Consider the following 26587-nt stretch of genomic DNA (forward strand, 5'->3'; position numbering starts at 1 on the left):
GTGTTCCGGTAGCTCCACAGCGCCCCCTGTCCTTCCCCCATGCTCTGCAAACTTGCACAATCTTCCCCCTTGAGGTCTCCAGGACTGTGGGGAATCCTCCGTGAGGGATCCTTCAACCTGCAAGGACATATCCCGGTGGCTGCCAGGCTTTCAGGTTACTCTGGCCTGTGAGACTTCACCCATTAGGGAACCCCACAGGGAAGCCCCCTAGGATAGGAAACGCCATAATAAAGCCACCTCCTGTGACTTGCATGTGTTAGTCCGCTGGGGCCCGGAAGGAAATCCCTGCCCACTTCCAAGTGTACTGCTCAAGCCAGGCTCCATGACTCTTCTGATGTCCTGGGGCTCCTTATATTTAGTAGTCTAGGCTGAAGCCCTTTTAAATCAATGTCCATATGCTTATATTTCAGGGAAATGCAATCAGCATCTTGTCTTCTCGCCCAAGCAGGACAGTACTTCCATATCCTTGTCGCAAAGCAGGGCTTAAGGGCAGCTTTCTGGCCAGATATGTGGCCTCCTGGAAGCTGGGTTTCTCTGCATGTCACCCGAAGAGCTAGTTCACTTGGAATAAATTCCTCATCCCAGCATGAGATGGAAGTTAGGAGTTCTAGATCATCTGCTACATGAGTTCAGGGCCAGCCTGGACTACTTGTAATGGTTTCTAAAAAAATTTCCTAAAGTTCCTCAAGTGTCACCAGTGACACAGATATGGTAGGAAAGATACAGGTTGGATCTTAGGCCATCTCTATGTCCCACATACTAGGGACAGAGACAGAACCAGGATGTATGCCTCCACCTGAGCAGAACACTGGGTTTTTAGGCGGTTCCACACTAGGATTAGTATTAGCAAAACTATGCACTGCAAGATTGTAGGGAAGATTAAAAGTCCTCTGACACCAGCCCTCAACTCAGATTGGTGTGTATGTGTGTGTGTGTGTGTGTGTGTGTGTGTGTGTGTGTGTGTGCATATGTGTGTGTGCTGCCATCCAATGTCTTCCTCTATTGCTCTTCATCTTACTTTTTAAGACAAGGTCTCTCACTGAACACAGAGCTCACCATTGCTTGCCAGCAAACCTCTGATTGTCTCCCCCCCCACCGCCAGCACTGATTTCACAAAGTGGCTATGAATAGGTTCTGGGGAATCCTAACTCAGGTCCTCATGGTTGCACAACAAAGGCTTTACTGATTCATTTCCCAGACTCCCGGCTCACGACTTCCTGCTACCAGAGTCCATCCATGCCGGTGGGTCTGCACATGGGACCGCAGGATGAAGCCAAAGTTCAGGATCCAGGAGAGTACCGTACTGCTCGTTGTGTGAGAACTCAACTCAGGGTGACTGTAAAGTATGGGAGGAATGAGGGCCCTGCTCAGTCAGCAAGGTGGGTGCTGACACCCTGCATACTAATGGGCCACTCTTTGCTGAGGCTCTTCCCTGTGCGCATGCAACTGCCAAGCAGCAATCTGATCTCTGGGCACTTGATGATCAGTGCGACTGCCTTGTTGTCTCTTAAAAAATTTCTTCCAGGTAGCAAAAAATACCCCAGGTTGAGCCCTCCTGATATTAACCATAGGAGTGGAAATGGAAGGGCCTCCCTCCTTCTACAACAGGCAAGGGAGAGGCCTGAGATCAGCTCTGCCTGGCACTCCTGGAACAGCAGGCCATCCTCCAGCACACCGCCCTAAGAGCCGCTTTAACCAGACCCCTGGGGATTCATGTGCTTTTCTCTTTACTAAGTGTCTGTTCTCTGCTTGCATTTGAATGGAGTGTGTGTTGTGTCAGGGGAAAGGACCCTAGAAAGGCTATGTGCATTGTCTAGACCAGAGGACTCTTTAGGGGCTTGATTCAAGGAAGCTGAGCCTGGTGGTGCAGGCATCAAGGTGGCCAGGTGCGTGGGGGGGGGGGTTATGGAGACCTAAGGTGGGTATAGCTGGAGAGGTTGAGTTAGGACAGGGAAGCCTGTTTGAGGGGACACCTTGGTGATTGTCCTCATAGGGAACTAACTAGGGTAACAAGCTCACCGTGGACCTTGCGATTGATTTTCACGCCAGCTGCGTAGGATAAGTGAAGCAAGGAAATAACTGACTGGCCACAGCTCTCAGGCAAGGTGTCTCCTGACACAGGGCAGGTGAAGACATAGGCCAGGCCTAGTGACTGCCTGTCACCTTGTTTTCTAGAGTTTACATCAGTGGAGTTGCCTCTATGGTAACCATCAAGGAGAAACTGATAGAGCAGGCAGTGAAAATACTGTGGAAATAGGCTACGACAATATTACAACAATGTTACATGGGCATGGTGGGGCTGGAGTATACCTTACATCTCAGAACTCTTCTATTTTCTGCCTCCCATTCCTCCATAGCACAGCATACCGTGACAAATATTCATTGTCCCCCTGACTGGTCTCCAATTCCCCGAGGTTTGGGTCTTTGGCATAGAATCCTCAAGACCCAGTCCAGGCTTGCATCACAGGGCACTCCACAAATATTTGTGGTGTGACTAAATGAGTTAGCAAACAGACTAAGAATCCGGTTTCTTTTAACAATAACCGAATGAACCACCTCTTTTTTTTTCTCCCCCTTCCTCTGACAGTTGGTTCAGTGCCAACTTACCTGCTTTTCAAAGAGCAACTCTGGATTTCCCTAGTAAGAATGGGAGGAGGGCCTTGGTGACCCTGTAGCTAGGGCTCCATTCTATTAGCTGAATTCATTCTCTTTCAAAAAAGAACTGGCTTGTTCCAGTCAGTGACCTCATGGCACCACCCTCTGCTCTTGAAGACGATGCTGAGAACAACCACCACCACCACCACAAAAATCTTGTAAATAAAATAAGCAGATGCTTCACAAATCACCAGGGGTTTTAACTGATAATTTTAATATAACAAATGCTCAACTGTGGATACTCCGCCTATAGAAGCATCCAAGAAGGCACTGAGCTGAGTGCCTCTGAGTCGGGGATGTACACGCTGAGTGTGCTGAAGCCTTATGGGAAAGGACAGTAAAAGAAAGGGTAGAGCTAACTTATCCCCTGAGCAGGTCTCCGATGCTACACAAACAACCTAAACACAGATTGGACATTGCAGTGTTGCTGGGTAGTGTCTGAGGGCTCTGTTCTCCACCACCTGTAACTGATGCAAGTCTTTTCCCAGCATGACTTAGAACTGGTTCTGGCTAGATGGCAGTGGTAGCCTAATGACTTCCCTCTACACCCCCTGCATCTCACCCACGTCAGGCCGGGCGCCTCTTATGGCATGGGTGGGGCAGTTTGGCAGCCCACAACAGCTGGGCCAGGACAATCTCTTTCATCCCAGATGCTCAGACCCTGGCTTGCTGGTGACGACAGAGTAGTCACTCCCAGTCCTGCACACAGCACTAGACTCCGTGGTACCTGAAGACAGAAAGGTGGCAGGTGTACAGTGGCAGATGGAGTCGGCTCAGCCTGAGATGCTTGACTTTGAGTCTTCTCCTGTGGACTGAGGCTGCTAAGGCAAGTGCTTTTGTCAAGGTGAGGGCAAGGGGAAAGCCAATTCAAGAATTCAAAAGACAGGTTATCAAAACGAGCTGTATAAGAGTGGGAGCCTTTGAGTTTCTAGGGAAGCAGAGGAAATTAATAACCAATACAGAGCAGGTATGGAGAGGTCAGAAAGACTCTTGTTCCAACCTGCTGTGTAAGAGCAGAAGGCCATCCATCAAGTCAGACCATGAAGCAGACTCTAGGAGAGATCCTAGAGTCCTGAAGGAAATAAATATTCATCCAAGTACCCAGACCTCAGACCATGTCAACCAGCCTATGCTACACCAAGAAGAAAACCTTGCTATACACACACACTGCTGCTGTGGTCAAAATCGGACTAAGAAGGCATTTCTTCTTGACTGGACCAAAAACCTGTATAAACTCCTTGGCATCAAAGGAATTAAACAGGAAAATTAGGAAATATTTAGAAAATAGTGTGGCATGACATGTCAGAAAATATTAAATCTATGTTCACAGCAATGCAAAATCGTAGAGAGCTCCCTTCCCATTAATAGGAATAAAAATAGGAATTAAATAGGAATAATAGGAATAGGATTAATAATTAATAATAGGAATAAAAAATAAGGACTGGAAAGAAAACACTGCTCTTCCAAAGGACATTGAGTTCTGTTCCCAGCACTCACATCAGGAAGCTTATAACTCTAACTTGAGCTTGGGGGGAATCTTCTGGCTCCCATGGGTAAAGGGTACACACTCCTCTCATCTGGTGAATTGGCTTTTCTGGTAAACCAACTGGCATATACTCAGCCAACTTGGTAGCAGTGATGTCTCCTGTCTGACAGTGTCAGTTATATCAGGTCCAGTTGCTACCCTCGGAGTAGTAAACTGTCATTGTGTAGCAGGCCCAGTGAGCTCAGTGTTTAAGAGGTCAATGGTCCTAACTTTGTGCACAAACAAAATTGGATTATTTGGGGAACTGGGTTCCCCATTATGGGTTTTAGTTTATTGGGCTTCAACGGTTGCCTGGAATAGAAAGGGCTATGATGGGAGATGTCATTCTGTAAATATGTTTCTCTTATTGGTTAATGAATAAAGCACTGTTGGCCAATAGGAAAGCAAGATAGGTGGGACTAGGAGATAAGGAAGATTTGGGGATAGGTAGTAGGAGATTCAAAATGTAGGACTAAGGGAGCAGAACTCCGGACCCTTTCTCTGGTAAGAGAAGACCATGTGAAAATACTTAAATTGATAAAAATGAGTTAATATTTAAGACAGAGCTAGCCAATAAGAAACACTACTACTGGCCAACAGCTTTATATCTAATATAAGTGTCTCTGTCTGTTATGTGGGGCTGGCGCAGCAATGGGACCAGGCTGGCGGGAAAACAACTCATAACAGGGCTGTGTTTCTGTGAACCTGTAGAAGTGGCCAGGAGTTAAATCACAATAGGCTTTTGATACACAGAACATACTTATATCCTCATGTCTGTTCCTAGGGGGGCAGAGTGAGCTGTGTTAGTGGAGAACTAGTCACATCTGGGTATTGATTGGGGCATGGGGACCTCCCAAGTCCATTATTATGTGATTTGTAGGACAGCATCCTGGCGGTGGGGATAATATTTGTCCTAGTTTAGTGTCTATAGATGTAATAGATGCCATTACATTATATAAAGCAACTTGAGAGCATAGGGTTTATTTGGTTTACAGGTCCTGGTCACAGTCATTGAGGGAAGGCAGGGCAGGAAGTCTACACAGGAAGAACACAGAAGCAGGAGCTGAGGCAGTGGCAATGGAGGATCGCTGCTTAATGGCTTGCTTTTTATGGCTTGCTCAGCTTGCCCAAAGGTTCTGATCAAGATCTTTGTGGTCCTACTAATTACTTACCCATCACTGCCACCACTGACCCATTTTGACCCATAGGTTTTCAAAACTCTATGAAATTTATCCCTGCCCCCTGGCTGATATCGGGCTTTGGTTTTTTCCTTCTTCCAGCATGGAATTTCTGGAGAAGAATCCAATTTCTTGGAGTCCATTGTCTCACTGTCTGGTGTCCCGAGGGAAGGGTACCAGTGTCTCTTTAGAGTGCTGTGACAAAAGCTACTTGGAGAGAAAGGGGCTGTTTGGCTCCTATGTTATCAGAGTCTACCACTGAAGAGAGCCAAGACAGGAACACAAGCAGGAAACCAAAGCAGAGAGCAAGCAGGAATTCTGCTCACTGGCTCATGCTCAGCCTGCTCTCTTATTCAGCCCAGGTTCACTTGCCTAGGGACGTGCTACTCAAGGTGGGCTGGGCACTATATCAATCACTAATCAAGAAAATCTCTCACTTGGCAGTGATGGTGCATGGCTTTGATCTCAGCATTCGGGAGGCAGGGGCAGGTAGAACTAAGAGCTGGAGGCTAGCCTGATCTCCAGAGTGAGTTCCAGGGTTACATGGAGAAACCCTGACTCAAAAACCCTAAGAGAAAGGAGGAGGACATCTCTTGCAGACACGGCCACAGACCAATCTGAGCAAGAAAAACATTTTTTTTTTTTTTTTTTTTTTTTTTTTGCTTTTGGATTTTCCCATAGAGGATTTTTCTGTGTGGTTCTGACTATCCTGAACTCACTCTGTAGACCAGGCTGACCTCAAACTCAGAGCTCCACCTGCCTCTGCCTGCCAAGTGCTAGGATTAAAGGTCTGTGTGTTGCTCACAGCAGCAAAACAATTCTTCCTCAGTGACTTCAGGTTATGGCACTTCTCTGGGGTTTACTTTGTCTGCTCTGAAGACTGATCATACAGCCACCTTCAGGATGGTACTCCCACTATATCATGAGACTCATCAGGGTTTGAGCACCCACAGGACATTCAGGTTACAACAGGGATCCCTCTTTCTTCTTCACTGCTTCTCCCTGAAGAAAACTACTGTTTCAGGAGCCATGGGGCTACAGTCAGTGAGGAGGAAGCAGCCTTCGCTGAGTGGAGAAAACACTTGACAACACTCTGACCCCTTGTTCTCAATATCCTCAATATCTCACACTCTGAGAAAGGGTGTGTCAAAATCCCACTCACGGTCTCAGGCCCGTCAGGGATCTGGGGAAGACTCAAGGGTTTGTTCCTGACAAGCTCTATGGTGAGGCTGCTATTCTGGCATAAAGAGCATCTGTGGCTTATGGTCTTTGAAAATGTGACATTCTGATGAGCGGATGCATGGAAGGGTTTTGTCACTGAACACTTGGGTCTAAATTCTTGCATCACACCTCACTGTATAGGACACTTGTCTGGGATTGCAGAGTCACTACAGGAAGCATGATCCCACAAAGAATGCCCTGAAATCAAGTTCAGGGCAAACACTCCCTTGCCAGGATATCTGGGCAGGTCCTGGAGTTGAAGGGTAGCCAATTATCTAGCCTGTGCCTGAGATTCACTTGCTAAAATATATTATTAATCAAGGCTTCAGAATGGTGCCTTGCGCTTAGCATCATATGAGCCTTAGTTATAAGAGATAAGGTATATTAGCCATCTTTGTGGTGCCTGTATGTATTACCCTGTGTTCCTGCCTGGAGGAGGTGTGTGGACACTGAGGATAAAGCTGCTAAGGAAGAGAGAGACACATAGAGAGTGTGGTGGTGGTGGGGTAACCCAGTGAATACTGGACACTCCAAGCGTTCTTAAAGACCACAAACAAAAAGGGGAGCATGACAAAAGCCGTCTTTATCAAGATCCAAGGAATAAACAGACTTTCTTCCTTAATTCTCCAAACATTTGATAACCACACCTTAGACTAAATTTCTCATTATTTAGACTTGAGGTCAAAAGTAACCACACCTCAGAGCAAATCTCTTGTTATTTAGATAAGACATCCACGACCAGGACCACATATCCTACAGTAGTCACGCCTTAAAAGTTTAGCTATTATGACTTTAACCTTGGAAGAGTAAGGATAGTTTTTTAACTCTCTGACCTTAAGTCAAGGAGAAGCAGAGCCATCTCTGTGGGCCCCAACAATAAGGTGCAGACCCAAGCCACATAAAGATTTAAGGAATGTGTCATTCTGGATAGCTGGCTAGTGTTCTTTTGAAATTCTGGACAGAAAAAAACAGATAGATAGGAACAATTTCCATAAGCACTGGCCCCTGGAGTTCCAGAGGTTCACTAGTTGAGCATCTAAACCCAAAGGCCTATAAGACCAGTGGTCTAGGGCTTTCAGTTATGGAAGCCTATTGCTGCAGGTAACAATGGTAGTGGTTCACTATGGGATCTCATGGTGAGTATTTATCATTGTGTGGACAAAACAGATATTATTCTCTGGGCCTAGGGGCACACAGGCAGCTCCTGAGCCCTAGCATGGAAATTTGCAGCTCATTTAGCCTTGGTAGTTCCTAAAATCTTCTAGTGCAGGCACTTGCAGTCCCTTTAGTCTGGGTTAGTCTTGTATCTTAGGCTCTTTAAAGCCTCTTGTCCTCTACAGTCACTGCTGTGTTCAGTGCACAAGAACCAGTTTCCTGGCTAACATAAAAAAAAGTGCCAGGAAAGCTGCTTACATAGCTAGAAAGGAGGTGAGGGATACCCTTAGTGATTTGAAATACCTACTCACCACTGTACTCACCACAGCAAGCATCATTTGCTGGCCTTTCACGAAGACCAAACACGAACCCCCAGTAAGGGCCAATCAGATCCTGCATTTCACCAACTACAAACTTTCTGTTGAGTCCTGGGGAAGCTCTCCTCCTGACTTGAATTAAAATAGCTGCAGGGGAAGTAGTGCCATCTAGAGTTGACCAAAGTTATGTTTTCTGCAGTGGCTATGACTGGAGGAAGGTCTCCTGGGGCAGGAGCTGGGGTCCAGCAGCAGAGGCTACAAAACTCTTTGTAGCTGGAGTGCAGTTTCCTTAAGGCATCTGTGAGGTGTTCAAAGCAACCAGGCTGACACAAGGACATTCTGGACTTTCACCAAAAGGGCGGCTCCCTTCTAAGAAGCAGCTTTCACAGAAAAAAAAAAAAATTTGCTGTCCATCAGAGAGTTATCTTTCCAAGAGTTTATTCCACTTAAAGGAAAAGTAAACACTAATGGGTGCTTACAGTGAGGGCCTGTACTCAGCCCTCACTATATTATAATTCTCATCAATATTAAACCCTAACAATATCCCCCATAGACGAATCAGTTCATGAACATGTCTCAGTTAGATAGTTCAACATGTGTTTCATAGAGGTACTCACAAACGCTAAGATGGCTTTGAAGTCTCCATGGATGATGAGACCATGTGAACCATGGTTCAACCTCAACCAAAACATCACCTGTGGCTATGACTTCACCTCTGAGCCAAGAACTCCTCTGTCTTTCTGTGGATGATATGCCTTGCTCCATAAATTGATGAGATGATAAAGAGTTGGGATAGGTAGTTCCCTACCCACCCTAGTTCAAGGCTGGCTCTGTCAGCCACAGCCACCTCCCTCCTGCTGGCCCTGGCTCTTTGGAGACATGTTCTGATGAGGGAGCTGAGATCACATGCCACATACAAAGCTCAGTCCTGGAGAGATGCTCACCCAACCTGAGGTTGCCCACCCAGTGTCAACTCTGTCTAGGAAATGAGAAGGCCTTGCCACCTAAGAAAGACCAAAAGAACACATCATCTTCAGCCCTGGATCTGACTGCAGGAGCCCACCCACATATCACTCTTGTTATGCAGTTGACTGAGAGTCCTCGCATTTTGCTTCATAGGCCTGAACTCTCCTCAGAGTCCCTGCCATGCTATCATTCTGTGGCATTAATAACTACTCTAATAAATCTCTTAACACAAAAGACTATCTACCTCAGTGTCTCTCCTGAACCCTGAATCTGAAGGGTTTTTTTTTTTTTTACAATAATTTGGAGAAAAAAAAAAGACAGAAAAATTAATACAAGTCTGCCTTGTGTATTGTGATTTGAAATAAGAATATCTCCCCATAGTCTCTGAACTTTGAATACTCAGTCCCCAGTTGGTTGTACTGTTTGTGTAGGCTTAAAAGGTATGACCTTGTTGAAGGAAGCTTGCCACTGAAGACAGGATTTGAGAGTTTAAAGACTCAGACCATTTGAGTTCATTTTCTCCACTTCCTGTTTGTGGTTTAAGATGTGAGCCCTCAGCTCTCATCTCACAGCTGGAATTGCCATGCCTTCCAGCTGTCATGCTTGCCCCAATCATGATGGTGATGGGTTATTGTCCTTCGGGAATTGTAAACACAAATAAACCCTTTCTTCTATGCATTGCACTGGTCATGATATTTTATTACAGTAATAGAAAGGTAACTGATATGTCTGTCAATAAGTAAAGGAACCTGTGAATCTGGGACAATATTCTGGTGTGAACACCTTGCCTCATGGAATCTGTCTACTGTGTTGCTCCACACGCCATGTTTGTGGCTCACAAACAGTTTCTGCCCAGTTAACTATAGCCCCCTTCCCAACACACAGGAACTGTGCCACAGCCCCAATGACAAATCTTTGCTGTGTGTCAAATGTCACTACTTCCTTGCTCAGACGTGACAGTGGCCATCACAATCTCTGAACCTCACTTTAATACCCCCACACACTTTATACTGAAGAATGGGACTAAATGGGACATTGGGTTATTCTCAACTCCTAAGAGGCACCTGTATGGTTTCCCACACTTACATTATCACCCAAAGAACATTCTTCCAGGAGATACCACCTATTCATTTGTCCTCTGCATGCGGAGCACCAAATCACAAGTAATCCAAAGTAGTCAGCAGTCTACTCTCAACCTTCCAACAGCAAAACAGAACTGTGACCCATCCAGCACACCAGCTTCAGTCCTCCCCTACCCATCTGCAGAGCCTTGAAGGGTGTTAGACAAGTTCTTGCCTAAGGAGATCAGCTTAATTACAGAAGTCATGGGTCCCTTGAAGGCTGTACACAGGAGCTTCCTCACCTCTAAAGATCTGATGATCTGTTGGAGATTTTCCTAAACTCCATGGCTTGAGATCATGTTGTTGAGACATCGCTCTACAGTAGAAAGATGAGACATGGCCACTAGAGGGAGGCAAAGGATGCTCCCAGGTGTGGAGGGTGAGCCCTGCCCCGAAGCTGACACCTGTCCCTCCTGATGAGATTTCCCTAGACCTCTGGATAATTCTGTAACAGAAACCTCTCCTTCACTAGGCCTATCTAGATGGTCCTGCCCCTCCTTGGTAACCCTGTTATGTCCTGGAGAGCCCTCTGGTGCCAGGACTGAGTTCTGCATACAGCTCTCCTATCTCTCACCATGGAGCAAAGGTTTAAGTAGGGTCTCTTTGAAGGCCCAAAGCAGCACTGGAACCTACTGTCTAGGCCTTGATTCCTCCCCATGACTATAGCATAGACTGACAAGTGGAACTAATTTCTGAAAAACTAAAGTCTTTATCCAGCACATTGTTGTAGAATAGCTGAAAGTGAATGAACCCCATTGGCATGATATTCTCAGAGCAGAGTATAAGAACCAGGCACAGGTTATGTCATTATCCTTAACAGTTTACAATAAGCCAGCATGTTTTATAAGAATAAGACTTTACATTCCATTTTCCATCCTGTTATAATACAGCAGGAGGTGGGACCATGGTGGATCCCATGGCAGGTGAGGGACAAACACAAGAAGCAGATAGAACTTGAGTGGGAAGTTCCATTGGGGGATAGGGGAAGGGAGGGAGAAGAGAGAAAGAGAGAGGAGAGAAAGAGAGAGAAGAGAGAGACAGAGAGAGAGAGAGAGAGAGGCAGGAAGAGTCCTGTCTGCCCCTTTGGAGGAACAGCAGGAAAGAGAGCAGAAGTGGGTGGCATTTTCCTCTTAAAAGGACCTGTGCACCTCATGCAGACTACTTAGTGGCATAGCAGCCATAGGACCTTGGGCTGGCCTGAGTACATCCTGCCAGGTGACAGGGGACAGGCCTGGATCCTAACACATCCTTGTTAGGTTTAACATCAAAAAGTAACAATTCTTGAAATGAAGCTCTTCTAGTATCAAAATGAAACTTTTAACATAGATACAGTTCGTAGAGAGACTGACAACTTTACTGATCCTTTTATAGTGCACCATCACGAGTTAGACAAATATTACTGTGAACCTGAGTTGACCTTGGGGTTTTATAAACCTTGATTATCAAATACATATTATTTATCAAACATATGTTGTTATTTACCCAAAATTTTTAGCAGCCTGATGTTCAGCAGTTAGCAAAGACATAGGTAGTTAGACGTAACATACTTTATGGATCACAATTCTCCAGCAACCCTTTTTTCTTTCATTTTTAATGATTCTTACAATGTGTTATGGAAAGGCCCAGAAATTGGAATATTAAAATATAGGAACTGACAGTCACCAGCCTTGTGGGCAGTTAGGGATTAACTTTTAATAATAGGGTTCCTTGTTTTATGCCCTGGCAGCTCTGTCTGTGATCAAAGGTTAGCGGTGTGTGTGTGTGTGTGTGTGTGTGTGTGTGTGTGTGTGTGTGTGTGTGTTTTCCCAGTGGCCCCCTGTAGTTAAGGGCTAGCTGTCAGAGACACTCCCCCTTACTCCCCCAAACCCCCCCTGCCACTTACAATGAACACCTGCTGTGAACTAAGTTAACTTTTGGGTTGCATTGTTCCATATTCTGCCCTGCTTTGGGAAAACCAGGCAATTGCCTGGGAAGTTCAGAGTTTCAGTAAACACAATTAGAAGTGCTCTGGGAGAAACAATAAGCTACTACAAACACTAACTTAGCCAAAGACCTTGTTCATGGAAATTGTAAAAGGAAAGAAAGAAAAAACTGCTGGTATTATAATCACAAGTTCAAGATTTTAAACTCCCTTTGGTTGTCCTATAAGTAAAGACTTAAAAGCATTTCATACAGTCTTTGGAACAGAGGGAAGGGACCCAGCTTTCCCAAGCTGTATTTATGCTGAAAATCAAGATCAAGGGAGCTTTTGCCTTTCTGTCCTCTCTGAGCTCACCTGAAGAGTGTTCATGCAGCCAGGCATTGGTGCCACATGCCTTTAGTCCCAGCACTTGGGAGGCAGAGGCAGGTGGATTTCTGTGAGTTCGAGGCCAGCCTGGTCTACAGAGCAAGTTCCAGGACAGGCTCCAAAGCTACACAGAGAAATCCTGTCTTGAAAGATTAAGAAAAAGGGGGGGGGGGTTTCCTGCTTTTAACACAAAGTCATTTCCTAAGCTTCTACTATGACACAAAGGCCATGAGTCTACTGCCTTGTCTACACTGTGGATTTTAGTACAGATTACAAACAGTGATACTATTAATAGTTCTAAAACTTTTATTTTTTGTTTGTTTTTCGAGACAGGGGTTCTGTGTGTAACTCTACCTGTCCTGGAACTTTCTCTATAGATCAGGTTGGCCTGATCACAGAGATCCACCCGCCTTGCCTCCAGAGTGCTGGGATTAAAGGTGTGTGCCACCACTGCCTGGGTAAAACGTTTCTCTTTTTTGGAAATTTAAAAAATAAAATCTTGTAAGCTTCAGAGAACTGGCTTGAATCTACCTCTCACAGGTCAGATGGATTCCAGATAAGTACTCATAAGTCCCCCCTCCCCATTTCTAAGGGTGGAATCTCCCTAATCTTGGGACTCCCTCCTTCAACTGCCAGGACTGTGGGCCTGGAAATTTAAAATGTATACCCTGAATAAAAATTTATCCCTAAACTCCTTAAGTGTACCTTCTGTCCCAGAAGATAACAAATCAACTACAGATTTCCCCAGTAACTTGCCTGCTAGAGGTGTTGCTTCAGAATGTGCACCCTAGAGGCTTCAAGGTGGCCAACCTCAACCGGTTCAGCCTCACAGACTATTCCAGTTGGACCTGCACTTTGCTAGCCTCAGAAGGTCCCACAGAGCCCGGACAGTGAGTGAAACAGCCTGGTCTTCCTGGCCTTAGCCAACATTCCAGTTTTCTTGGGTCCCCAACCATGACACCCCAATGTCAGCATGAAGTAATTATAGAAACGATTACATCATCTCCCTTATCATTTATTTATATCAAAAAAGGCTGGGTGTTAGGTACCAAATCCGGGACAAATGGCTACTTGAAGTGCCCATTAACATATCAAAGTGGATGCTGGCCACTGGGTTCTCCCAGCATCCTCCAATCACTGCCTATTACAGGGCCCTCCTAATTGGCATACCCTGAATTCTCAGCCCAAGTATTGGGCTGAGTTATCCTTCTCCCAGCTCCTTTGACTCCTGTATAACCATTTCGGCTATGCCAGTGTTTTGGTCCAGTCCACCCCTCTTGGTCTTCAGCTCCTCTGCCCTGTTTTCTCCGACCCCTCCTCACTTGGCTCAGGATCATGTCCTCTGGACTCTTCCAGACAGATGTCCCTGTCTCTGAGTAGGCTCTCCGTTTTATCTACAACAAACTCTTTCCCCCTCCACACCTAGGGATGAATGCTCCTACTTTTTACAACTGAATTTAAGTTTCATTTCTCTGAGAAGGACACACAGGGGTCTTTTCCAACAAAGGGCAGTTTATCTAGGAGGCCCTTCCACTCAGGGTCAAGGGGGAAACACAGGAATAGTCTAAGTCGGCCTCACAGAATCTCAAGGACAAACCCAGCAGCCCCTTCTGAGTCGCATCCAAGCTTGTACAGATGTGTTCAAAAATGATAAAACTAAACTTCAGTCTATTAGAAATACACAAGTGCAATGGCTGCTTGTGTTAGCATTTAGGCATCATGCTGGCCGGTCACCAGGCAGGATATGTGAGCTTGCCAGTACTCAGGCAGTACTCTGACCTGCTCAGGGTCCTGACAACACCACCAGCTACGTGGCTACCGATAGGTCTCTCTCTCTCTCTCTCTCTCTCTCTCTCTCTCTCCTCTTCAGTTCCTGGTGCCTCTGTCTCTTCCCTTCCCCCTCACTCCACTTTCTAAATAAACTCCTCATTCAAGCTCTATCTGCCTGGCAGGTTATTCCCTCACCTGCTATGGAACCTGCTATGCTCTCCTACGTGGTCCCTTCCCTTGGGACCCCCCCACTAGGGAACCACACACACACACACACACACACACACACACACACACACACACACACTTCTCCAGCTTTATTCCTATAACTGTAAAAAAAAAAAAACCCACTGGGCACCAGTAAAACGGTGAACAGTGTGCAGGCTCCCCCCCCCCGCACCCCCCCCCCCCGCACAGAGTGAAAGGGGACTAGCAGCCTTAGGCAGGCCCTTGTTCTAAAGCCATCCACAGACCCCAGTCCAGTTCAGTTCTTTCCCCTATGTCCAGGCTCCCTCTCAGTTGCCACATGCCCTTCCTAGGTCACCTCCTCCCAGCACGGCCCTCTGGTTACACAGCTGCCCCTCCTCCAGGCATCTTGCTTCCCCTAAGGCACCTCCCACTGATCCCAGATTCCCTCCAGCTTTCTCCTGTGCCTGAGCTCTGAACCAGTCGGCATCTATTGACTGAATTGATTTTCCGAGAACTAGAGAAACGAAACTGAAACTAGGCCTGAGCTGACTGTGAAATGCAAGGGGGGGGGGAATGGGAGGGGGGAAGCTGTATGAAGGGGGCATTAGAAGGAAGAAAGCAAAACAAAGCAGAGCACAGGATGACTTACATCATCTGAAGTCACTGCTGCCCCCATCACCATGCATTCTACAACCACAGAAACATTGTACACCAGGAACCATGCTTGGACTCGATGCTAGCCACAGACCCTGCCCTCAGCCTGGAAACAGAGGTTAAGACCCTGTGACAGAGCTCTGCCCCTTAGGGAACACAAAGGGAGCCTAGTGTCTATCCTGCCAGTTCCCAGGGCAGGCAATTCAGGGAAAGAGATGCAGCAAGCAAGACCCTGGGTTCTGAGGAGAGGCACTTGCCTCTCTGAGCTGGGGATGTTCTCTGCAGAGCACGAGTCTGCTTTGAAACACAGGAGAAAGGTGCAGCAGGGCCCAGGGCCTATGCCACTTCTCCATGAAGGCCAGCATCTGTCACCCTCAGCGGTCTTGCAGGAGTACTGTGCTCAGCCTTCAGGACTTGTCACAAGTTGCCCAGAAGGACTGGCAGGGATCCTCAATGACTCTTGGGTTGGTTTGTCTCTGCTCCTTATGGTGCTGCTGGAGTGACTCAGTGCAAAGGGAAGGCTTGTCTAGGCTGTGTTCAGCTAAGATGAGGTCAGACTATTGTAGCAGAAAGGGCGGCACAGAGCAGGGCTGGCCCTGAGGGAAGCAGGCATCATCTGAGCTGGTGTTTACATAACAGGTTTTGAGCCCTAAATAAGCAATTTCCAAAACTTAGGAACTAGCCAAAGGACCTTGAGGGTGAGTTTCATTTCTGAGCTCTGTTTGTGTAGAGTTGGGGTGGGCAGCAAGCTCTGGTCATTTCACTAAGTTTCAGTTCTCCCTAGGAAGGGGAGGAGCCAGCCAGCACTGTTTAAAAGGTTGGAGCTTAGCAGCTGTGCACTCTATCACTTCACAGAGAGTCCCAGTGGTGAGTACAGAACAGGATTCTGTGCAGGGCTAGAGGATGCTTCTGGGTTCCCTATAGATCCTGGAAGGAGGGCACTGTGGGACATTTCTCAGGGCTTTTAAAATAAGAGGGTCGGCGATAGCATAGACAGAACTACTGGGCTAGACATTGTGGGTCCCCTCCATTCTTCTGGTTCCAGGGGGTAGTCTGAAACAGCCCCACAAATCCCAGTATCTCTGCTAGGAGGCAGCAGGAGAGGGTGGGGTCCTGGGCTACGGCCTAGATGAGAGATTTCAGATCCCCTACAGCATGGGCCAGGAGCCCATGGGAAAGCAGATGGAAGTCTCCCGTTAAGGGTGGGAGGAAGCCAGGTGACTCAGGGGGAGTCTTTGAAATACAGGCAGGAGAGCCTTCTGGAAGGGCTGACAGAGAATCCATGGAGAGAAATGTACCTGCTCAGGGTCTTCCCAATCCCCAGACAGGAGATGTCCTGGGTGGTCTGAAGCCCTACCTCTGCTCAGAGTACAGGATATCCCACAGACCTTCCATTTCAGTCTCAACCGCAGGGGGACACAGAGGGCAGGGACCTGGGAGACGAAAGGGCTCTGTGTCTCTCCGTAGACACTTTAACATCCAGACAGGCCTGGGGAAGGCTCCCATTCTTTATCATCTCAGGTTTCCTGGACAGGCAGGGTAGGGCATGGTTAGGAGTTCTGACAGTGAAGGGGGCTAGATCTTATTCCCATGCTGCCACTGTTTCCATCAGGACAGAAACCCAGGGGAGCCCTGCCATTGGGATCTTTGCCCATACTAAATGGTATATGGCACACAAGGGCCATTGGCAAATGCCCAGTGCCTACTGTAGAGTAGGAGTGTAGTCAGCCACCCCAAGAATAGCACAAATGGGCATAGATGTGCCCGGGTAGGAACGCTTAGAGCCCACCACACCTGGTTAACTTGTGTGTGACTGACCCTGGCCTTCCTTCACTTGAGGTGGGTGCCTGCATAAAATGTGGTGGGGCTTCCCTGATAGTCTCTGTGCAAATGAATCTGTAGTGTGAAAGAGTTAGGACAGGGGGAGACAGGAGGCAAGGGTGTCCTGTAGCTCCCTGAAAATGAGGGTTGGTCTAGTGCTGGGAACAGCTTGTGCTTAACTGGACCAAGATGTAGATGGGCAGATGCGCTCACCTCAGGTTGACTGTGCAACTGGCTTCCCAGAGCACTGAATGAACAGAGGAGGGTGATCCTTGAGGTTGCTCTGCTCCTGAGATCCACTAAGTCTCAAGGGTCATTCAGAAAAATTTCAGGTGTTTGTGATTTGCAGAGATCCCAGAAAAGAATCAGATTCCCTAAGTACTGTTTTGACTGGTCACTAGGAATCTTTGGTCATGGGACACAAGGTATGGGATCAGTGATATTCCTTGATCATACAGCAAAACTAACAAAGACAACCATGGACTAATAGATGAGGCTCAAACTGAGAGTAAAGGGTCATTCACTCTGTAGCCTGGGACCCCTTGTAATATGAGGCCTTTCCAAAGCAGGAGAAGGAGAGCTGTGTCTGGAAAAAAAAAATGTTCAGATTAACAGACTCTATGAGTGCCTTTAGAATTACTATCCTACATGATCTCCCTTCCACATCAGAAATAAATACCTGCCTTTCTAAGAGAGATGATGGGGTTATGTTGTTGGGAAGCACAGAACCCCGGGGCTGGTAGGAAAGGAACGGAGGTTGTAATACTGTTATCTCTGATGTGAAACTTAGCCAAGGTCTGGAAAATTGGTTTCTAACTTACAATCCTCATTTCCAACAGAGCGCCCAAAAGGAGAAGGAAATAAAGATGGTTCTTAGCACAGAAGAAATCAGAAGCCCTACTTCAGTCACCTCACCCAGTGACCCATTGCCCAATGGAGAGACTGGCCTAGGAGAGAAAAACCAGGTATGACCAGTGTCCACCTGAGGACTGCTGCTTTATGTCACACCCTCTGAAGGTGGTGGCTTCCTTGACCTTCCTGGGGCAGGATGCTGGTGTGTGTCTACTGTTTACTTTGCTTGGGCCAAGGTAAGACAAATGGCCCTCTCTTGTCCTTCACAGGATGTTGCCTTGGTCTGGGAAAGGTGGTATTATTAGGAACCGGTGCTATGCTGTTCCCTGTGCATACCATGAATCTCCAGCTACAATGTTAGGACTTAGTGAGACTGAATCTTGGGAGAAGCCATTTGGTATCTGTTTTCACTGAATTGGGATCCAGCTTTACTGGGAAACAAATGTGTTCTCTGGGCTTCTATCAGCATGGCCCAGCCTGGCCCAATCAGCTGTCTGACCTTGGGAGGGTCTTCCTTTCCCCCCTCCAGCAGTGGTTTTCCCATCTCCATGGTGGGATTGTGAGCATAGGCTATTGAGAAAATCATGTGGCTAGGGTATACAGAACTGTGTCCTCATTCCCTCTTTGAGACATTGGACCAGCTGGTTGCTGGTTTCGGGTTATGTGCACTAAGTAAAGCTCAACACTTTTTAAAGTCAGTATTAACAACACTGCCAAAGGTCACAGACAATGAGAAGGGCCACTGTCTCTCCATCTCCCTAAAGCTCTGTTTGTATTTCCTTCTTGCCAGACTATAACCCTCAGAGTGAGGGGCAGAAGGAATTCGCACCCAGCGCATCAGTCAGTTTTCTGTTTCTGTGACCAAGTTCCCAAAAGAATCAGCTTATAAAGAGGAAAGGTTATTTGCCTCACCGTTTCAGAAATCACATCCCATGCCCACTAGCTGCCATTGTTCTAGGCCTGTGATGCATGGCAGGATGGAACAAAGCTAATGTTTAATGACTGGGGGGTGGGGGGAGTGGAGGGGTAGAGCAAGGACTGGGGTACAAGTTCATTTCAAGGTCATCCTGGCAATGATCTATATCCTCCCAGTAGTCCCCAGCTCTTCCAATCCTACACAACATTCCAAGAATAGCTGGGGACCACACCTTCACCAGGAGGTCTTTGGGGGCATGTTTCAGATCTAAACTCCACATATACTCACACCTACATACTTTGGAAGCAGCTGTCTTTTTTCTGTCCAGGTGACAGGCTATCTGTGGTTCCTCATTACAACTCCTAGGCCAAGAGGGACTGAGTTTCTGATTTTGGTGCTTTTAGACCCACAGTAGCAGAACAGCCTCCTCTGTGAGACCTAGTGCTCTAGCCATGTGAATAACAGACATAGATATGCTCTGGAGGAACTCCTGGGCCTTTTAGGAGTGCAATTGTTGTTAGTAACAAAGCCCCAGAGGACCTGCTGCTGGAGTTCTGGGAGCAAGACCTGGGTTTGGGGTGCTGTTGCTAAAACCATTTCTCTGGGAGAGACAACAACATATGCCCCTCCTTCTAAGGTCCTAAGAACAAACCAAGGTGCAGTTCCACCAGCATTCATCAGGGAACCAATGAGTTTATTAGGCTTCCTTGCAGAGCAATGGGGGAGGGGTTAGAGCAGGAATGTGGTGGCCCTAAAGCAACCACACTGGAAGGTCTTCATCCAGCTGAGACAGCGGCTGCGCCCTGACTGTGTAGAGTTCCCCTCCCTTCACTACTCTCAACCTATATCCTCTAGCCCTTCCATAGGCCCAAGGCCATGTGCAATTAGAGCAGAATTGCACACAACTGGGAAGAGTTGTCAGGATACAAAGCTGCAAAGGAAATGGCTGTGTGTCTGTGTAGAAAGCTTAAGCACAGGCAGCAACACAAGGGTCAGCTTGGGGAGAGGCAGGCAAATGATACTGAAAAGCAAGACTATGGTTGCCAAGCACCTGGGGCAGAGGGCCGTGCTGGAGTGAGAGAGTGTTGGGAGAGAGGTGAGGTGTGGGTGGAGAATTCTGGTCCTAGAAATGATTGTTTCCTTCATGGGGTGCTCCTTCTATTATTATTAACCGTTGTAAGTGGATGTAAAAGGGCACAAAAACAAAATGTTGCCAGGACTCAGACTCACTGCTGAACACCATAGACATAGTGAGGTCTCAGACCCAGTCTCCCAAAAGCTGTCCTGGGTGTGCTCAGTGGGGTCAGACCACATCTGGTTAGGGAGTCTGTGTCAGTGTGGTCTGAGTTAGGCTGAAGCCTATATTAACCCTTTGTCAGGTATATACTTTGCAAACATTTGCTTCCTGGCTGACACTGTATTTTTTCCTTTTTGGGAGACCAGGTCTTTAGCTTTGATGACTTTATGAATTCTTGTCTGGATTGTGCCTTTTGGGTCATTTCTAATAAGCCAGGACTTAACTCACATTTGGAGATTGTTTTTGTTATTGTTTTCAAGAACATCTCTCTATATATGTATTTTTTTTTCCTTTTCCATCTAGGTCTGCAATGGATAAAGAGTTCACTTTTATGGTGAGGGGTAGCAATGTAGGTCTTTTCAATTAAATGCAGATAGTGACATGTTCCAATATGGCTTGGTGAAAAGCCAGTCCTTTGCCAAAGATTGCCTTTGTATCTTGTCAACACCAGCTTCATGTGTTGACCCGTAGAGTTGTATGTTGTCTACTAATGCTCTGTTCCATTCTGTGACATACACACCCTCTCAGCCACAACTTTTTCACCATCTAAGGACAAGAGGCTCCCACCCTCACACTTTGTAACTGTTTTAGAGCCATTTTACCTGTTGGAACAGAATTTAAGACATTTATAATTAATGGCTGCTGTTAGATGAGAATGCCTGTTGTTATTTTTTTTTTTAAGTGTGTGAAGCATTTGTTCTTCCTCCCTCTTTTCCCTATAGTCTTCCACATTTAGGATTAAACATCTATATTTTAGGCCTGCATATCATATCTTCTGCTGGCTACGTTAGTATCTGTAGTGTCTGCCTTTAATAAACTTAGTAAGCCTATCTATGAGGGACAGAATAACCACTTCCTGTGTGGTGTAAGAACTCTTTCTCTGATGTTGGCCTCCATCCCATCTGTCATGGTCTTCCTTACAATGTATTGCCACTGTTTGTACTCAGGTGTCACTTAAGGATGGTGAAGTCATAAGAAATCTGTACCAGTAACCACTTGTGTTACCTAATCCAATATGGATTTAGGCCTCCTCTCCTGTCACTTTCCCTCTGTACTCAGAATTCCTTTTACAATTGCTGCAGTGTGGATAAGTTTGTTCAGGTTTCGTATCTGGAAAGTCTGTATTTTGCCATCATTTTCTGTGTTTCTAATAATCATCTCCTGGTTTTCATGAGAACAGCTTGGGAGAGTTTCAGAGTAGGGCTCCTTAACTGTCACATTTCAACCAGGGTGAACTTAACTCTCCAGTGTGACCTTGACTCTCCAAGTCTTAGTTTTCCATCTAAATTATAGGATCTAGTGATAAAAGAGCACTTGTCTAATTTCTTTACTGTAAGGGATGGGAAAGATATGTACAAAGTGCTCAATGACTTATCCAACACTTAGCACTAAGCCAAACTCTCACCTTCCTTCCTAATGGAGTTGTAATTTAATTAACACTCCTTAAAAAGAAACTAATGAACCTCCCTGGCTTCGTGTAGCTTCTAAGGTAAAGGGCACATTGCTGACCAAAGACACACTAATTCCCAGCCATTCAATGTTCACTGACAATTCTCCCTCATGACATAGCTTTATTCTTCCCTCATAAAAAAAAAAAAAAAAAAAAAAAAAAAAAAAACCTTTTTTTTTTTTCTGGATATAGAAGACTAGGTTCATGGTGTTTTTTATCAGCAATACAAACATTTTTTCAAAATAGAGATGTAAACAGTTATCAAGATGGTTTGGCAAATGGCCACTCCACTGTCTTCACATTTCCATTCTTTCTGATACAAAATTAGCTGTCACTCTTGTATTTGCCCCTTTTATATGTGAAGTGTCATTTTTCTGACTACTTTTAGTGCCTTCTTTTTATAACATTTGATTCAAATGGGCCCTGATGTAGTTTCTTCTGTATATACTGCACCTAAAGTTTGTTGACTTTCTTCAACCTTTGGGTTATGATTGACATTAAGGAAGCAGGCCCTGGCCCTCAGTAGGTAGTAAGGGAAGAGTGGCCCAGGGTGACGAACTGCAAGCTGCCCACACGTCACAGTGAAAGCAGAGGCTGTGGTTAAAAGGGAGACTAAGGGTTAAAGGGGTGGTATCCAAAGACCGAGGAAGATGAGCGGGAGGGCTTGGAGTTAGCTATGAGATAAACAGGAGAAAGAGCAGAACTGTTGTCCAGTAACACAGGCCAGCCCTTGAGGACATATACATGTAGGGCATGATTGACTTTCTTATAGTCTGGCTTCTAATGAGGCCAACTGTAACAGAGAAAATTGTATATAAGGATGGCTTTTAACAAGAAACTTGTACTTGGGAGACCATCTCAGACCACTCCACAATAAGTAGCCAAATTTATGATAGCCAAGAAAGACTGCAGTTACATCTTGATGGCTACGATAGAGTTCTCTGCAGTAGTACAGTTTGCAAGTGGATCAGTTTAGTATAATCAATAGCACCTCGAGACACCTGCAGTGTGTGTGTGTGTGTGTGTGTGTGTGTGTGTGTGTGTGTGTGTGTCTTGGAGGCAATAACACTAGGGGGTTGTCAGTAGCAAAGCTGTAGTCAGAAGCTTCAATTACTCCTAACTGAACAGGCAAGCATAAACAGTACATGAGCATCTCTTGGTTGGGCCAGAGAGTGTGTGGCCTGCCATTGGCTCAACCAGTAAGAGTCCAGAGAATTAACATTCAATCTCCACAGAGATTCCTTCAGCCTTTGTCCAGTTTTTGCCATGCCCCTATAAAAACTGAACACGGGAAATGGCTTTACTTCCTCCTTAGAAACCTGTGTCACTCTTCTCTAGTGACAGTGAACTGGGGTCACCTCCAAAGGTCCAGCTCTGATAACCAGGAGTGTGCAGTACCTTAGGTTCTTGGGCCATGCACAACAACATGGATCCTGTCAATTTCATCATCAGTACAGAAGAATCAATGTTTCTTATTTCCTCAAATATATTTTTGCACATTTTTTTAATCTTGGCGATTCTAATAACTCCCTGAACTCAGCAGCCTGGGCTGGAGCATTTCCACGGAGTATGGCATTACTCTTGCTTTGCCCTCATCTAGGATTCTGTGAACAACCTCTGCAGACAGTATGAGGAGAAGGTGCGGCCCTGCATTGACCTCATCGACTCCCTGCGGGCCCTGGGTGTGGAGCAGGACCTGGCCCTACCCGCCATCGCTGTCATCGGGGACCAGAGCTCAGGGAAGAGCTCTGTGCTGGAAGCACTGTCAGGAGTGGCCCTCCCCAGAGGCAGTGGTGAGAGCTCGGTGCTTATTGCCTTGCTAGACTGTGGGATGTGGGACTCAAAAGGCAGAAACAGATCCGCTCCCAGTGGACTAAGTGGGTCAGGTCCCTAGTCCCTTCCTTTGAAGTGACCTTTAGAGAAGAGACTGGTGTCCAGGTTAGTGTTGCTGCTTAAACTCCACAGTTGAGGTGGTCATTTAGTGCTCACGGAGAGGTTACAGTCAATGTGGCCCAGGAACTCGGGTGGAATTCTTTGAGGCAGGAGTTGGAAGGAGATCATAACAGGGGGCATGATGAAGTAGCCTGAGGGACACAGTGACCAGGACGCTAGTGGAAAATGTCTGGTACATTAAACGTTCCACCAATGTCCCCAGAGAGCTGAGAGTACCACAGGAAGGAAGCAGTCTACTGTGGTTGGTGGCTTTTACCCCAATGGATAAACATGAGTGCGTGAAGGTGGGATAATCTAAGACCCTATGCTGGACTGTGCTCAGATAGCACTAGGCTGGCTTACATGGGCCTCATCTCCTAGGTATTGTCACCAGATGCCCTCTGGTGCTGAAATTAAAGAGGCTGGAGCAGGGAGAGCAGTGGAGGGGCAAAGTCAACTACAATGAAATCGAACTGGAGCTCTCTGATCCCTCAGAGGTGGAAGATGCCATCAACAAAGGTCAGTGTCCTGTTGCACTGTATTTTCCGACTGCCTGTCAGCAATTGCCTGGGGTCAGAGGGAAAGTGCTGAGTCATTCTGTCAAGACCTGTTCCAGCACACACAATGACACCCCTTCAAACCAGGACCCCCGGAAAGAAGGAGCTTTATATTCCTCCTCAGTGGCTGTGGCACAATTCCTCATAGAGTGCCTTACAGGAGGACATATTTCACTCCTGGATTCAGAGGGGCTTTGTCTATGGTCACCTTTTCCTGTGATCCTGGGAGGAACATTATCGTGACAGGAACAAGTGTCGATAGAAAGGAAACAGAGTGCCCTAGGAAAGGCCCACAAATAAGATATATGGACTTACCTTCAATTGAACTACTTCCTCTAGCATGGTTCCACCTCCCAAAATGTCTTGAAGCTCAAAATATGACCAGTTGGGGACCAACCCAACTTTTCAATACAGGAACCTGTGGGGTCACTACATAGGCAAGGCATGCTTTCCCAGAGTTCCCTGGAATATGATCTCTTCTATCTGCCCTCCATTCTCCCTATCCCACCCCACCAAGCTTGACCACAATTCCCTTTTCCTCTTTGCAGCCCAGAACTGCATTGCTGGGATAGGGCTAGGGATCAGTGATGAGCTCATTAGCCTGGATGTCAGCTCCCCGAATGTCCCAGACCTGACCCTGATTGACCTGCCTGGGATCACCAGGGTGGCTGTAGGCAACCAACCTGCAGACATTGGACACCAGGTGAGACTCTAGATTCCACTCTGACCCACTCTGGGATACAAAGGGCACTGCAGTATGTCCATGGCTGTGTCTAAGAGGGACCTTGTAGAGGTGGGAATGAGACTGGATGGCCAGGATTCACTACAGAGCCATGCAATCCATGGAAGCCAGGGCCTGAAGCAAGTCATAACCAATCACGCTCAATTCTGTCTCCATAACTAGGAGTTGCCATCTCATTTCTTACAGATCAAGAAACTCATCAAGAAATACATCCAGAAACAGGAGACCATCAACCTGGTGGTGGTCCCCAGTAATGTGGACATCGCCACCACGGAGGCACTGAGCATGGCTCGGGAGGTGGACCCTGAAGGGGACAGGACCATAGGTGAGGAGAATGGGAGATAACAGTGGTGTGTGGGTGCCAGTGGGGACAGATCCCCTGCATCCAAATGGACCAAGCTCACTGCACATCCAGGATCCCACTGAGTTGGGATCCAGTGACCCGTTCATCTCATCTCCCTGGTAGATGAGGGGTCAGAGGTGGGCAAGCATGGGGAGGAAATCATATTTGCTGAGACTCAGTGGCTTAGGAGCCATGGTATGGTTCACACAGAGAGTAAGCATGCACAGCTGTTGCCTCTCCTCTGAGTGGTGGCTATGGAGAGGTGCCAGGAAGGAGCCTGCAGCTGATCGAGGAGCTTTGCTGTTTTCACAAGGCCTTCTGCACATATCTCTGTGGGTGGACTTCTATCCTTGCATGGGTTCTGTCTACCTCAGCCAAGGATGGGATCCTCGTGGCAAGTGAGAGCTACATTTCCTGCTATCTTGGGGCAGAATATGTCTTCTGATTTCAGTGTCTATCCTACAGGGATCTTGACCAAGCCTGATCTGGTGGACAGAGGTACTGAAGACAAGGTTGTTGACGTGGTGCAGAACCTGGTGTACCACCTGAAGAAGGGCTACATGGTAGTCAAGTGCAGAGGTCAACAGGACGTTCAGGAACAGCTGAGCCTGACTGAGGCTCTTGAGAAGGAGCAAGCCTTCTTCAAGGAGCACCCACACTTCAGGTACCTCTGCCAAACTCTCCCATGCAGTGGAAACTGCTGGTCAAGAACAGACCTGGCATGGTGTTGTATGTGCAACAGCCTTAGGATTATTGTCCCTTCAGAACCACCTCAGAATGTTCCTGAAAAAAAAAAAAAAAGCAATATGCACAAAGTGGTCCTTAAAGAGTAATGAGTAGAGAAGAAGAGGAGGGGAAAAGTAGAAGACCCAGAGCCCCATCATGCCTTTAGCATGTCATGAAAGTGGCACTCAGCCATGCTACACATCACATTAGCCATCTGGACATAGACAACTGTTTAGTACCTGCAAATGTGTTGCAGCATAACAAAGGTCAGACAACAATAGACAGAGTGATAAAATCTGAGCTTCCAAACACACCTGCTGACGAGGGCTTAAGTCCCACAAAGATTGTTAGAACCCCCTACTGCAGGAGCATTCTCTTTGAAAAGGATGTCCTAATCTTAGTGTGAACTGCTTGATTTGTTTCCATTTAGTATGATGTTGGCTATAGACTTTTATGGTATATAGCTCTTATTAGGTTTCCTAGATCCCTAGTGTCTCCATGGCTTTTGTCATTAAGGGATAATGGATTTTGTCAGAGGCTTCTTTTGTGTCTAATGAGATGATCATGTGATTTGTCTTTGAGGATGTTGTGTGATGATAATATGAAATGATTTACATATGTTGAACCCATCCCTACATCTTTGGAATGAAATAAACTTGGTTGTGATGAATGATATTGTTTGTATGCACATCAGTTTGGTTTGCCAATATTTTATTGAGAAATTTTGCATATTTCTTCCCCGTAGAGATTGGTATGTTGTTTTGTTTTGTCTTTATCTGGTTTTGCTATTAAGGTAATACTGGCTCCATAGAGAAGAGTTTGGAAACTGTCCATTTTCTCTTTTGGGAAGAATTTGAGCAGTGCTGGTGTGAATTTCTTGAAGGTCTGGTAGAATTCTTCAGTGAATCTGTCT

At 46.5% G+C, this 26587-nt stretch overlaps 1 protein-coding gene across 1 annotated transcript in view; it reads left to right on the plus strand.

Annotated features, from left to right (window-relative positions):
* The first annotated feature begins 15803 nt into the window (after positions 1-15803).
* Positions 15804-26587, plus strand: part of LOC127227568 (interferon-induced GTP-binding protein Mx2) — a 28747-nt gene continuing 17963 nt past the window's right edge. The window contains exons 1-7 of the mRNA XM_051191962.1: positions 15804-15905; positions 17699-17824; positions 22975-23167; positions 23688-23825; positions 24412-24566; positions 24792-24930; positions 25414-25612. Coding sequence (XP_051047919.1) covers positions 17726-17824; positions 22975-23167; positions 23688-23825; positions 24412-24566; positions 24792-24930; positions 25414-25612 — 923 coding nt within the window. The 5' untranslated portion in view covers positions 15804-15905; positions 17699-17725. The remainder of the gene's footprint in view (positions 15906-17698; positions 17825-22974; positions 23168-23687; positions 23826-24411; positions 24567-24791; positions 24931-25413; positions 25613-26587) is intronic.

Source organism: Phodopus roborovskii, unplaced genomic scaffold, assembly GCF_943737965.1.
Source record: "Phodopus roborovskii unplaced genomic scaffold, PHOROB, whole genome shotgun sequence".
Lineage (NCBI taxonomy): Eukaryota > Metazoa > Chordata > Mammalia > Rodentia > Cricetidae > Phodopus > Phodopus roborovskii.